This window comes from Pristiophorus japonicus, chromosome 8 (genome assembly GCF_044704955.1).
Source record: "Pristiophorus japonicus isolate sPriJap1 chromosome 8, sPriJap1.hap1, whole genome shotgun sequence".
NCBI lineage: Eukaryota > Metazoa > Chordata > Chondrichthyes > Pristiophoridae > Pristiophorus > Pristiophorus japonicus.
In genome coordinates this window covers 208393119-208408670 of record NC_091984.1, presented here as the reverse complement: position 1 = coordinate 208408670, position 15552 = coordinate 208393119, and the positions used below count along the sequence as shown (strand labels likewise).

General features: G+C 40.5%; 1 protein-coding gene across 1 annotated transcript in view; it reads left to right on the top strand.

Moving 5' to 3' along the window:
- The window catches only part of pes (pescadillo), a 45520-nt gene that overhangs the window by 24508 nt on the left and 5460 nt on the right, over nucleotides 1-15552 (top strand). The window contains exons 7-11 of the mRNA XM_070887888.1: nucleotides 9227-9343; nucleotides 11338-11418; nucleotides 11514-11603; nucleotides 13309-13439; nucleotides 14199-14324. Of these exons, the coding sequence (XP_070743989.1) occupies nucleotides 9227-9343; nucleotides 11338-11418; nucleotides 11514-11603; nucleotides 13309-13439; nucleotides 14199-14324 (545 nt within the window). The remainder of the gene's footprint in view (nucleotides 1-9226; nucleotides 9344-11337; nucleotides 11419-11513; nucleotides 11604-13308; nucleotides 13440-14198; nucleotides 14325-15552) is intronic.

The window sequence follows — 15552 nt, the reverse complement described above, 5'->3', positions numbered from 1 at the left end:
TTCCCTGGGCAGAGAATTCCACAGATTCACAACCCTCTGGGAGAAGAAATTTCTTCTCAACTCGGTTTTAAATTGACTCCCCTGTATTTTGAGGCTGTGCCCCCTGGTTCTAGTCACCCCGACCAGTGGAAACAACCTCTCTGCCTCTACCTTGTCTATCCCTTTCATTATTTTAAATGTTTCTATAAGATCACCCTTCATCCTTTGAACTCCAACGAGCAAAGACCCAGTCTACTCAATCTATCATCATAAGGTAACCCCCTCATCTCCAGAATCAGCCTAGTGAATCGTCTCTGTACCCCCTCCAAAGCTAGTATATCCTTCCTTAAGTAAAGTGTTCAAAACTGCACGTAGTACTGCAGGTGCGGCCTCACCTATATACCCTGTACAGTTGCAGCAGGACCTCCCTGCTTTGTACTCCATCCCTCTCGCAATGAAGGCCAACATTCCATTCGCCTTCCTGATTACCTGCTGCACCTGCAAATTAACTTTTTGGGATTGTTTTTTGTTTTTGCAGATAAACTCCAAAAAGAGTTTCATGCACAAGGACTCGCGGCCTTCCGCGAGAGGTGGGCACCGGAGGGACTGGAGTGCATCATCACGCCCGGCAATCAAATTTTAATTTGATTTTACGTTTTAAAGTTTAATTTTGTTTTAATTGCCGGTGCTTTTAGTGTCCCCCTCCCCTTTTATAGGGGGCACTTGGAAAAATGTGATTTTAGCGCCCAAAAAAAGAAGGAAAAAAACACAAAAAAAGGAAAAAAAAGGGGCCTTGAAAATGTCTGCTGTGTCACCCAGGCGGGTGGCACAGTTTAATGTTTATGTTTTTTTTCAGGTAAACTCAAAAGAGTTTCATGCACAAGGACCCCCAGGTCCCTCTGCACCGCAGCATGTTGTAATTTCTCCCCATTCAAATAACATTCCCTTTTACTGTTTTTTTTTTTCCCCAAGGTGGATGACCTCACATTTTCCGACATTGTATTCCATCTGCCAAACCTTAGCCCATTCACTTAACCTATCCAAATCTCTTTGCAGCCTCTCTGTGTCCTCTACACAACCCGCTTTTTCACTAATCTTTGTGTCATCTGCAAATTATGTTACAGTACACTCTGTCCCCTCTTCCAGGTCATCTATGTATATTGTAAACAGTTGTGGTCCCAGCACCGATGCCTGTGGCACACCACTAACCACCGATTTCCAACCCAAAAAGGACCCATTTATCCCGACTCTCTGCTTTCTGTTAGCCAACCAATTCTCTATCCATGCTAATACATTTCCTCTGACTCCGCGTACCTTTATCTTCTGCAGTAACCTTTTGTGTGGCACCTTATCGAATGCCTTTTGGAAATCTAAATACACCACATCCATCGGTACACCTCTATCCACCATGCTCGTTATATCCTCAAAGAATTCCAGTAAATTAGTTAAACATGATTTCCCCTTCATGAATCCATGTTGCGTCTGCTTGATTGCACTATTCCTGTCTAGATGTCCCCTTATTTCTTCCTTAATGATAGCTTCAAGCATTTTCCCCCACTACAGATGTTAAACTAACCGGCCTATAGTTACCTGCCTTTTGTCTGCCCCCTTTTTTAAACAGAGGCGTTACATTAGCTGCTTTCCAATCCGATGGTACCTCCCAGAGTCCAGAGAATTTTGGTAGATTATAACGAATGCATCTGCTATAACTTCCGCCATCTCTTTTAATACCCTAGGATGCATTTCATCAGGACCAGGGGACTTGTATACCTTGAGATCCATGAGCCTGTCCAGCACTACCCTCCTAGTGATAGTGATTGTCTCAAGGTCCTCCCTTCCCACATTCCTGTAACTAGCAATTTTTGACATGGTTTTTGTGTCTTCCACTGTGAAGACCGAAGCAAAATAATTGTTTACGGTCTCAGCATTTTCCACATTTACCATTATTAAATCCTCCTTCTCATCTTCTAAGGGACCAACATTTACTTTAGTCACTCTTTTCCATTTTATATATCGGTAAAAGCTTTTACTATCTGTTTTTATGTTTTGTGCAAGCTTACTTTCGTAATCTATCTTTCCTTTCTTTATTGCTTTCTTAGTCATTCTTTGCTGTCGTTTAAAATTTTTCCAATCCTCTAGTTTCCCACTAACCTTGGCCACCTTATACGCATTGGTTTTTAATTTGATCCTCTCCTTTATTTCCTTGGTTATCCATGGCTGGTTATCCCTTCTCTTACCGCCCTTTTTCACTGGAATATATTTTTGTTGAGCACTGAAAGAGCTCCTTAAAAGTCCTCCACTGTTCCTCAATTGTGCCACCGTTTAGTCTGTGTTCCCAGTCTACTTTAGCCAACTCTGCCCTCATCCCACTGCAGTCCCCTTTGTTTAAGCATAGTACGCTCGTTTGAGACACTACTTCCTCACTCTCAATCTGTATTACAAATTCAACCATACTGTGATCACTCATTCCGAGAGGATCTTTTACTAGGAGATCGTTTATTATTCCTGTCTCATTACACAGGACCAGATCTAAGATAGCTTGCTCCCCTGTAGGTTCTGTAACATACTGTTCTAAGAAACAATCCTGTCTGCATTCTATGAATTCCTCCTCAAGGCTACCCCGTGCGATTTGATTAGACCAATCGATATGTAGGTTAAAATCCCCCATGATTACTGCCGTTCCTTTTTCACATGCCTCCATTATTCCCTTGATTATTGTCCACCCCACCGTGAAGTTATTATTTGGGGGGCCTATAAACTATGCCCACCAGTGACTTTTTCCATTTACTATCTCTAATCTCCACCCACAATGATTCAACATTTTGTTCATTAGAGCCAATATCGTCTCTCACAACTGCCCTGATATCATCCTTTATTAACACAGCTACCCCAACTCCTTTCCCTTCTTGTCTATCTTTCCGAATTGTCAGATTTACCCCTGTATGTTTAATTCCCAGTCTTGGCCACCCTGCAACCACATTTCAGTAATGGCCACCAAATCATACCCATTTGTAATGATTTGTGCCGTCAACTCATTTACTTTGTTTCGAATGCTGCGTGCGTTTAGGTAAAGTGTTTTAATATTAGTTGTTAAACCATGATTTTTAGTTTTGACCTCTCCTGCAGCCCCTTTATGTTCAAACATATTGTCCCTTCCTATCACCTTGTGGTTTACACTTATCCCAGTGCTACTCTGCTCTGTTGCCTCCTGCCTTTTGCATCCTTTCTTGGGGTTCTGTTCATCTGAGCTCTCACCCACTCTAACTAGCTCAGAGCCCTCTCCTGGGTTCCCATCCCCCTGCCAAGCTAGTTTAAAACCCTCCCAACTGCACTATCGAAACCACCCGCGAGAACATTGAGTTGGAGGAGCTGGAGACACTTCCTGCACACATGGTCATCCCTGTTGCGGGAAGCATCCAGGAATTCCCACATGGCACAGGTGTTGCATTCTGTTTGAATGAGCTGCCCTGCCATCCCACTAGTTACCCTTAAATTACCCAGCAAAAACACTGACTCCCACTACACACACGAAACAGCTATTTAGTAATTTATCCTCTTATCTATTAGAACACAAAATCAAAGAGAAATACTCACCAGCCAACCACTTACCAGCTTGGCTGTGATGTCACTTTTTGATTTCTTGTCCCTCCTCCCCGCACTGCTCGCTCACCGACTGCCGCTGGGCCTTTGTAGGCTGCTGACCCCCGGACTGCCGCTGACTCTGCTCCTCCCCGTAATCTGACGTCACCCCTTGATTTCTCACCTCTCTATCTTTGTCTGCAGCTGGTATGTCAAGGCTGACTTTTCTCTGGTTAAACACCACACTGTATTAGCCCATCGCACTTCAATAATCTCTCCAGCTCAATACTAATCTCATAAATGACCCAAATTTAGTTTAAACATTAATTCTTAATTACTCCAGTCTTTTTGATAAGAATCTAGGATCCTTGGTTGACCATCACAATATGAGCAATTTCATAAAGTTGTCTTGAGGTGGTTTTGGAAAAAATTGTAATACAATTGATCAAAATTATTATTTTTTAAAGAATTGTATTGGAAACCTATGTACGGTTTAACATCTCTCTCTAGTAGGCCAACATGCAGGGATTTCGCAGTTAAACCAGGAACTGCTGCACGAGTGGCATGACCAGGTTTTAATTTCAATGAATTCTTTGCCCAAACTACTGGGAAAATAAATTCTTGTGTTGCATTCCTCAGCGTGTTGGACAGCTACTGGGCTCAGACCACTACTTGTCTGTCGTTCGTTTAGCCAACTGCAATACTGTGGGCGTTTTTTAATATTTTAAAAGCCTTCATATAACTGAAAAGGATCCCTTGTAACATTGGTATGGGGCACTGCAGCTGGCCTCTATCAATAAAGCCTCCTTTGTGCCCTGGTGGTGGATGAACAAAGAACTTTGTAATTCCTTCTATTCATTGTTCAAATGGTCCTATATGTTAAATCATGTGATATTTCTTAACCTTGGTGGCACTGCTGTTCCAAAAATGAGCAGTCTGTTTCTGGCAGCCTAGCTAATGATGGGGATGGTAGTCCCCTTCTACCAAACTGAAGTCCAGTAGAATGATTAGTACTTTACAGAAATGGGGATAATATGCTTTTATTTAGGGGATTGGTCTGCACTGTCTACATACTTGCCTTTATTTCACCATTACCCCTCGCTGATTCTGTAGCACTAAACTATGCTAGACCTGTGCATCGCCAAATGCTTAATCACGATCCCCATGTTTCGATAGAGGTTTGCCTGCCATAAAGCTGCCTCTGCCTCCTGGTTGCTGAATGTTGGGCTGGAGCACTCCCACCCTGGAGCTGCTTTCCCTTTCGGTCACCAATCGCTCAGCCTGGTTCTGGATCTCTCATGTGGGCCAGAGGTATATATCTCATTGCAAGCCTAGGAGTTCTGAAGCATGAAGGAGCACGGTTGGCCATGTGCCTCACAAATCTATCCTGATTTTGCGATCATTGAAGAAAAAAATCCCCTGCTGAAAGCTCACACGTTACAGCAGCTGTTTGCAGCAGCCAGGTTTGAGATTGTTAAATAGTGCCAAATATGTTGGCGCCAGACAAAATCTAAGGATAATGGTACTTATTACTAAATGAAGTGTTTATAATAATTGCGAAGCTGCAAAATAGTACTGGATGGATTTGTTGGAATACATTTTTATAGCGGTAAGAGCTAATCTTGTGGTATTGCTCACTGGTAGACTGGGGCCGGGAGTGCAGCTCTGCTGTTTAGATGCTCATCTGCCACTGCTCAGTACTGACTAAAGAAATCATTCAAGTAGGCCCTGATGTCTGTTTTGTTGCTGTTGGCGAGGGAAGTTTGCAGATTGATAGGCGTTTATAAATTTCTGGCCTTGCCTCTTTGTGAATATAGCTTTATTAAAACACACCATAGATAGCAGCAAACGTTTGCAGCAACCAGATTTGAAAGTGAAACGTTTTGTTCTCCAACAATGTCTTTGAGATGGAGGTGATCTTTTGCATTCCTTTGATAATTACTTTCAAAGAATTGTACTGTCATAAATCTTGGATTGTATTCTTGTCTGGCAAAGCTTTTTCCAATAGCCAAATGAATCAGGTAAAAGAATAAACCAGAAAATGCTCAACAGCCATAAACAACAGAGCTAATAGTTCAAACTATTTGTACCTTGTGGTTACTGTTCAGAATTGTTCTTCACGTTTATTGAGTACAAGATCTTCAAAAACAGGTGACTTTACACAAAACAGCCTTTTGCAGCTGCAGGGTCAACTTTGCAATAATCTGTGTTTATTTGCAGTGTATACTGCTGACTGTGGGGCTGATCGTTGATAATTTACCATTTGAGAAGTTATTCTGAGGGACTGGATAATGCGATGGCTCGGCATACCTGCCTTTGCTTAAAATCTCGGCTGATGGGATAAATGTCTCTCTTGACTTCAAGGCTCCTGTGGAAATTGACTTTGTCCAGCTTGACTCCCGTTCCTAATGTGTGTGGACTTGTAGCAAAAAAAAAACATTTTTGTGATGAGTTGGCCATTTCATTCAGGCCAAAAGGATGGTTAAGCGTGGCAAGTGGGAGAATCCTCCTTGGTACAATGAGGGTGCTTTCCTGTGATAGTGGTTGAGGCAGAGTAGAGGGAGCTTTAGTCTGCATCTAGTTGAGCTGTAAATTACTTGGAAAGATTTGATATTGACACCGGATGCCTGAAATGGCAGTGTTCTATTCCCTCATCCTAATTAGCACACTAATTCAATCAGAAATTGGTCTCTCCTAGTTATAAGCAGAATTATTTTTAATTCAAGCACATGGCAGCAATCTGAAAGATTGTTATGTACAATGTTTTTCAATGCATTTGGCTTTTTAAACATAAATAGTGATGCATCTGAATATGTTCAGTTGGTTTATTCTGACCTACCAGTATATGGAAAACTGTTAACGTCTCTGTCCTTTTTGATTTACCTACTTGTCTAAAATGTGACTTATTTTGGTATCTGAATATATGATCCAGCGTGGTTTACAACAAAGTCATCCTTGTGCTTTGGATGTATTCCATCTAAAGTTGGTATTAGAAACATAGAAAATAGGTGCAGGAATAGGCCATTCAGTCCTTCGAGCCTGCACCACCATTCGATAAGATCATGGCTGATCGTTCACCTCAGCACCCCTTTCCTGCTTTCTCTCCATACCCCTTGATCTCTTTAGCCGTAAGGGCCATATCTAACTCTCTCTTGAATATATTCAATGAACTGGCATCAACAACTCTCTGCGGTATGGAATTTCACGGGTTAACAACTCTCGGAGTGCAGAGGTTTCTCCTCATTTCAGTCCTAAATAGCTTCCCCCTTATCCTTAGACTGTGTCTCCTGCATCTGGACTTCCCCAATATTGGGAACATTCTTCCTGCATCTAACCTGTCCAGTCCCATCAGAATTTTATATGTTTCTATGAGATCCCCTCTCATCCTTTTAAACTCCAGTGAATACAGGCCCAGTCGATCCAGTCTCTCCTCATATGTCAGTCCAACCATCCCGGGAATCAGTCTGGTGAACCTTCGCTGTGGGTTATAATTAGCTGTTTCCTCTCTCCCTCCTTTTTTTAAAAAGTGGTGTTACATTCGCTACCCTCCAGTCCATAGGAACTGATCCAGAGTTGATAGACTGTTGGAAAATGATCACCAATGCATCCACTATTTCTAGGGCAATTTCCTTAAGTACTCTGGGATGCAGACTATCGGGCCCTGGGGATTTATCGGCCTTCAATCCCATCAATTTCCCTAACGCAACTCCCCGTCTAATAAGGATATCCTTCAGTTCCTCCTTCTCACTAGACCCTCGGACCCCTAGTACTTCTGGAAGGTTATTTGTGTCTTCCTCCAAAAGGCAGAACCGAAGTATTTGTTCAACTGGTCTGCCATTTCTTTGTTCTCCATTATAAATTCACCTGAATCTGACTGCAAGGGACCTACGTTTGTCTTCACTAATCTTTTCCTCTTCACATATCTATAGAAGCTTTTGCGGTCAGTTATGTTCCCGGCAAGCTTCCTCTCATATTCTATTTTCCCCCTCCTAATTAAACCCTTTGTCCTCCTCTGCTGAATTCTAAATTTCTCCCAGTCCTCAGGTTTTCTGCTTTTTCTGGCCAATTTATATGCCTCTTCCTTGGATTTAACACTATCCTTAATTTCCCTTGAAGGTGGTTGAGCCACCTTCCCTGTTTTATTTTTACTCCAGACAGGGATGTACAATTGTTGAAGTTCATCTATGTGATCTTTAAATGTTTGCCATTGCCTATCCACCGTCAACCCTTTAAGTATCATTTGCCAGTCCATTCTAGCCAATTCACGTCTCATACCATCGAAGTTACCTTTCCTTAAGTTCAGGACCCTAGTCTCTGAATTAACTGTTACTCTCCATCTTAATAAAGAATTCTACCATATTATGTTCACCCTTCCCCAAGGAGCCTCACACAACAAGATTGCTAATTAGTCCTTTCTCATTAGGCATCACCCAGTCTAGGATGGCCAGCCTTCTTGTTGGTTCCTCGACATATTGGTCTAGAAAACCATCCCTAATACACTCCAGGAAATCCTCCTCCACTGTATTGCTACCAGTTTGTTTAGCCCAATCTATATGTAGATTAAAGTCACCCATGATGACTGCTGTACCTTTATTGCATGTGTTGATACGGATTCTTTTCCCTCAATCTGTCTCGGCGAAAACACTGACACGAACACCAAGTTACTCTGAGTTATACTTTATTAATGCAACATCGATGCTGGCTTGTCTTCACCAGGGAGTTCCGACTCTCCGGGAGTCAGTTATCCCTCGCAAGACAAGCCAAAAGATAGTACAAACATACAGTAGTTATACATTTTCCAGACAATACACAGTTAACTGACACTCAGCTTGCCCAATCCCTGTCTCTCTGTTCTTCATTCTGAGCCAATAGGGCTTTTCTGCTGCACACGGTTCGGCAGACACAGCCCGCCTCACTTTAGTTTCCTCCCCTCTACACTCGAGACTATGTTCACAATATATCGGTACTGTACCATCTGGTTCTGCTACGCCGTTCTTATCCTGTTATCTGCACCACATTTTAGCTGATTCACGCTGACTTAGCACCCCAACTGGTGACCAAAGTCTGTGGACACATGGCATTTTATTATGTTCAATCCCTTATACTTATTTCACATTCTTTCAACATTCCTCAATACTTTCTCACATTCTCACATGCATCCCTAATTTCTTGTTCGATGTTGTCCCCAACCTCACTACTACTGTTTGGTGGTCTGTACACAACTCCCACTAGCGTTTTCTGCCCTTTGGTATTCCGTAGCTCCACCCATACAAATTCCACATCATCCAAGCTAATGTCCTTCCTTACTAATGCTTTAATTTCCTCTTTAGCCAGCAACACTACCCCACCTCCTTTTCCTTTTACTTTCTGTCTATTCTTGATTCATTATATTGTCCGAATAACACACAGCTTAACTAGTAAAGAAAATCCCTTTTCACTTCAGATTTTGTGCTGTTGCTTTGTTCCCAGGTGATCTCAAATAAACTATTATTGTGTTCAAAACAGATATTTCTATTTGGTTTTAAAAGCTTTCTGGGTTGTCCAGTTTAAAGCTGTACATTTTTTTTTTAAACAGCATTTTCATCCTGGAAATGATTTCATAATGTTTGTTCTTGTAGCTTAATTAAGGCTCTTAACTCAAGCTCTCAAATTCTGTATGTGTTTCTAGCATCCAACAGATGTGGACTACAGAGTGATGGCTACCTTCACAGAGTTTTTCACAACCATTCTAGGATTTGTCAATTTCAGACTCTACCAGAGCCTCAATCTTCTTTATCCTCCAAAGGTAGATTACATTTTCATTCATTAAATTTAGCATCTTCGAAAGTGTACCTGAGATCATTTGAAACTTCAGGTTTGTAGGATTTGTTATGCAGTTTGTGAACGACCTGGCTCAGATTATACATGAACCAGTTTTCCCTCTTCAAATTTTCATGCACTGTATATTCTCTGCTGTCTTTTTTGACAGCTGAAATGTTAAACGCTCTGCACAAACTTCTGTTATTAAATTGTTGTGCATCACCAAGAGTACAAAGTACTTTTATTCTGTTTGTTTCAATACTTTGAAGCCCATGATAGTAATGCTCCATCTTGAGTGAATTTCTCAGCTATCGTAAAATAATAAAAAATTAAATTGTTCACTCGGATAGAATTGAGGGAGTTTTAATAGGTCAATAAATCTTTGATCTAGTTAGTTACAAAGCCCCCCCCCCCCCCCCCCCACCCCGAGTGCTACCTTTCACACGTGGAATGGCTATCCATTTACTATACTGCTCATAATGAACCTGCCATGGTATTTAGTGCTGGACTAGGTCCCCTCGAGCTGATAAAAGTACATGGTGTGACTGTGTTTTTCTAACATTAACCCCTTTTCCAGAATAAACCCTTTTGGAATGTTAATTATAGTCTGAATGTTTACCAGGTCCACGTAGTATTCCACACCTTGAGAAAGCTGCTGGGCAATCATCCAGCACTATCCTTAAGTTGGCTGTTGGTGGACAACTGAATAGTGTGGTCTGGGCAGAGAGGAACTCGCCCTATGGGAAATTGCTTGATACGTTGTCAGAAACATCCCCATCTGCACAGCAAGTTTCAATAACCTGCCATGTGGGGAATCTTGAGCACGAAGCAGCGTTCTGCTGCTTTGTGAAACGACCCTTTGGCGCAATCAGCTCAATGTGAAAACAAAGCACTTTTACTAAACCAGATCAGGCAGTTAGATAGCACATGCAAATACTGTTCTGTTGGAACATGATTCATTTCTATCAGCCCCCTTGCCGCTCTTATTGTTGGATGTATGCACATTCCACTCCTTATACAAAATGTTCGTGTTTCATTTGTATTTGTGACCTTTTCAGTTTTGAGCCGTCCACATTCATAAATTAAGTTAATAATATTCCCTTGCTGATATTTGCTAATCTGACCACAGGCTGTTTGGTGTTTTTCTTAAAAATTCAGAACTGATTTATAGTTATTTGAGCAAACATTAACGGCAGAACCTTTCATGAGATTTATTTCTTTAAAATACCATCTTTGGAGAAATTGATATCCAGTTTACATGCCAGCTAAAGTGGTTTTGATCCAAAATACTGGAAAGAACTTAATTTAATTACATAGTTTCCATAGTTCCAAAATCATTCATCTATAATTTATGGACTACCTGAATCCAGTGTAAAAGTTTGATAAATTTAAACTTATTTGAATTCAAAATATTTAATGGTCAGATTAAATGAGCAAAAGTCACGGAGGAAAATAAATCCAATCTGATGAATCAAAATATAAAAACACTATCTCAGTTTGGGAAAGTAATCACTGCAGTCCAAAATTATGCAAATGGAACTCAAACCATTGAAATACAATGTTGAGCTAATGTTTACAAACTGGAGAAAGATCCAAAAAGTTGAGAGCTACAAAACTATCTCACATCTTTATGATTAGAGAAGGTTATCTGTTCCATATATGTTGGTAGGTACTTGTCATATTTTCACTGCCCTATAGATATCCCATAAATGTGGCTAGTTTGTGTATGCAACAGTATCCACTTTTAGTTGTAGAATTTGCCCATAAAACAATAAGTTGCTTTCTTTGTGATAGTTAATTGTTTTACTGTATTATGTGTTTGTATTTTAGTCATGTAATGTATAGTATTTTACAGACTGATCCATGTTGTATCTAACATTGTGATTCTACGATTCGTGAAAGATTTGTGGTCAGAAAAGTCTGAAGGATTCATATCCTTTTATATGTTTAACATAATTAACCAAACTGAAAATTTTTCAGCTTGAAAACAAGCCAGAAGACAGTGTGCTGAAGCAAGAGGATGAAGAGAAGTATGCAATGGACTCGGAAAGTTATATGGAGGTAAGTGGCAATCCTAACTGAGGCCTAACCTTTTATTAAAAAATAAGTTTTCCCGTTATTCACTGTGCTGATTTGAATGTTATGATCTTTTGTAGAAATTGGCTGCCTTGGGTGCAAGTTTAGCTCGTGTGGTATCTTCAAATGAAGAGGATGATGGGGCACCAGATGAATTCCCTGCGGATGGAGTAAGTTTTAAATTGTATTGCTCACCATTATTGAGCAGTATGTTTTTCAGTGAGAAGGAGACCTTCTTTCCTTTGGTGCTCGACTTCAATTTTCAATATTCTTATAGTTGGTTGGTTTGACTGCAGCTTCTTCATATTTTCATCTGAGGAAAGGAAAATTGGGCAGCTTGGTGCCGGCAGAACTGCGCGTTGGATGACCGCAAGAACTGTCCATCAATTCTGTAGTTGTAGCTCAGATTCCTTTGCCCACCTTTCCCTCAACGACTATCTGTCCCACCTGTGACAGAGAATGTGGTTCTCGTATTGGACTGTACAGCCACCTAAGAACTCATGCTAAGAGTGGAAACAAATCTTCCTCGATTCCGAGGGACTGCCTATGATGATGATCTACAGACAGAAAATATATTTATATCAGCAGGGCTAATTGTCACTATTGTGTAGGTGACATACAACATGGACAATCTAGGGTCATTGCTTTTTTGATGTTGTAGACCCATCACCCAACAGCGATTCTCACTGTCGCTCTAATTTACCAGCATGCATCCTTGCCGAGTGTACCAGTTGCCTGCTGAAAGAGTAAAATGCTATATTAGCTATAAAATAGGTATGTAACCGTGCAATGAATACAAAATTCAATCAATCAGTTTGAAGTTATTCCAATTGAATCTTTCCCCTTCTCGCTTTTCATCAGTTCTGTTAGATTGCATGGCTCCTGAATTTAATTAAGAGAACACTGCTGACTTTTAGCTGCATTAAATACTATAGATTCATGACAAAACTGCTTGAATTTTTCCTTCCCAAGAGAGATTGGAAGTGCAAATGAAAGGAAAACTTAATTTAAGACGTAGAATGGAGATTTTTGAAATGTGTGGGCTTACACCCACCTGGTCAGTTGATGCTTGCTGTTGAGAGTTGCACGTGAATAGCAGCCGCTCAGCTAACCGGAGCAAGAAGTCACCCTTCAGGAGAGAAGGAAGGGATAGTTCAAGAAAAATAAAAAATACTGTTTAATTTCCCCTAAGCATAACAGCACAATATGAAAAGTACACAAACAAGCAGGCCAACTCCAAAAATAGTACTTTTAAAAACAAAAAATTTCCTTTTTATTGCTGGATACAATTTGCATGTCCTTTGTGACCTTTTGACATTTTGAATGATTTACAAAACCACCTTGATTAGCCTCTTTTCCAAGATGATTTTTATGAGCACCCACCTTTTAGTTTGTTTCTGTGCATGAACCTGATTGTTTATTAAAACAATCTTTTTTCTCAGCATGTGTTTAACCTTCCTTTACTATTCTATTAATGCTCCTTTCCCTCATAACAGTAACTGCCTGAATAATAATGCAAAGTAAATGTTAGATTTTGCTGCCTAGTTGATATGTTAAGACCAGAAGGTGAAATACTGTTTTCAAAATTAGTTGGGCAATAGGTTAATGATTTGTACCATAAATGTGTTACGTGAAATAGAAAGGGATATTTTGCTGCCCACACTGGCTTTATGGTATCTGAATAAGCTCTTTGATGTTTTAAATATAAAAACTTAAGTTAATACTTAAAATTTTAACGCTGTATATCTGGTATGCTCAGAGTATTTACTGTGTTACATACACAACTTGTTTGAGACGGTTACTTGTGCGTTAAGAGGTTATCCTCAGCAGCAAAATAAATAAGGTACCCTAGGGTAACTTCTATAATTTATTCAGGAAAATGCAGAGTTGCTTGAAGAGCGGCAAAAAGAGCAACAAATATTAGAAAAACAGAAGAAGTTGTTTGAAGGGATGAAGTTTTTCTTGAACCGAGAAGTACCACGTGAATCACTGGCATTTGTCATAAGGTATGTACGCCAGGTTGTGTTATGGGTAAACAATGTTTTTATCCCTTACACCCCACCCATCGACACCTTGCTCGGGTTCACTTCGACAAGTGCTGTGCACTCACTGGTACCTCACACAGGTGACCGTTATTCACTTGGGAGCCCCAATCTCACATGGACCATGGGGCCAAACCCAATCCTGTTCTCTTTCACCTGTGTTGCTGGATAACGATGCTGAGTGGGAACCCCAGCTGACTTTTTGTCACCTCTCCGCTCCACTTTGTGCACTGAGGCTACAGCAGCTGAGGCATCAAACCTGGTATCTTCCTGGTTTGTAGGGCTCCACGATTTGTCTGATAAACTTGCTGAATCATTGACATTGATGTCTGCAGAGATTAAATGTCACTTTTTACCAATTTAAATACTATTGCCCTTTTTTTTTGTCCTCCCGTTTTGAATTTTGCTAAGGTACAGTTCCTCATTCTGGCCATTTTCATACGTGTGTCCAGACTCTGAGTGTTGACGGGTCATTTGATTATATAGCGCATCGTAACCAAGCCCAATCCTGTTTTTAACTTAATATTCACACATGCATAATTTGCAGCAGGGGTGACTGGATAGCATCGTAGAATGGGAATTGTGCTTGGCATTTCTCTCTTCTCTCTCTCTCTCTCTCTCTCTCTCTCGTACTTGTTTGTTGCTCAAGAAAACTCTGCTTTAGAAAAAAAACTTTACTAAATATTTAACCAACTTGTTTTTTTTTACCAATTGCTTATTTAGGTGTTTTGGAGGCCAGGTATCATGGGATAAGTCACTTTGTATAGGTGCTGCTTATCTTGTTACAGATGAAACCATTACTCACCAGGTAGTGGATAGGCCAAATCTTGATAAACAGTTTATCAACAGGTACGTTTTTCGGTTTGGTTCAGTGAGTATGTTACTTTTTGGCACCAGTGGCAAATCTTCTCTTCCGGGTTTAATGGAAGTGAATGTTTCATCGTGCGTCCTCCACATACCATGGGTGTCTGGTTCATGAAACAAAGTACAAAATACTGCAGGTGATGGAAATCTGAAACAAAAATAGTTCCTTATCATGGCACATTGTTTCACTTTCCAGCGACAGGGCATGGTAACCTGTTCCATCTTTGCATTCCTAGAAGCCAGTCACAGAACTAAGACATTGGATGCATGCTGCCTGCTCTGCCAAGTTAAGAAAAGGTTCCTTTGTTCCCTCTCCCCTCTTTTCCCCCCAACCCCCCAAAGATAAATAATGCTGGCTTTGGGTCTTTATCCATGGACTGGTGAAGCAGAACTTGATTAGAAAGTATTTATTACGATATCTTTGAACAGTTTTACCCATTGTTTTAACTGAGATTTAATCTTTCAGTTTAAATTGTAATGCAGACCACACTTCTTGTACTCGTGCTGATCCTTCAGTATAAATTGTTATTTTCCTTGGATCTGCGGGGTAATTTAAATCGGTAGATTGACGTGTGAAGCGCCTGCAATTTCTAAATTTTGACTAATAGGTTCTGGCTTGTGGTATGAGAAAATGAAGAAAAATATAACCAGAATACCATCTGCTTGCCTATCCATGTAATGAGCAGAGTGTCATGACAATATGACTGGGTCCCATCAACAGCTTTTAACTATTAAGCAATTTATTAAGTTAGTTTTTCTCCCTCTTTATATTCCTATATCTGTTGCTTCTCATGTCATTTGTTGAAACAGGCAGTCATGGTGTGGCATTCATGTATATCATCCAGCAACAGAACGAGGACTGCTGGGTGCTGTAGCCTCCCCTCGTCCGGCAAAATCCTATATCTGGCACAGATCAAGTCCCAAAGGTGCCGGATAAGAGTGATTCAACCTGTAATTGGTTTATTAACAATCACACAACACAATACCAGTTCATCCACTAGGCTCACAATTGCATGCCTCATCGTAGATGACCTAGACTCAACTGACTGGGGTTTTATTCAGTCTTGTGAACATCACGTGACTGGCTAAGCCACTCAATGCAACAGCTCTACAAACCTGGGTGCATACATTACAATAACTAACTCAAAATCTATATGTCATTGTCCACTGCTGCAAATTATTTAGCATTGATCAGCTCTTTTTTTTTTATTAC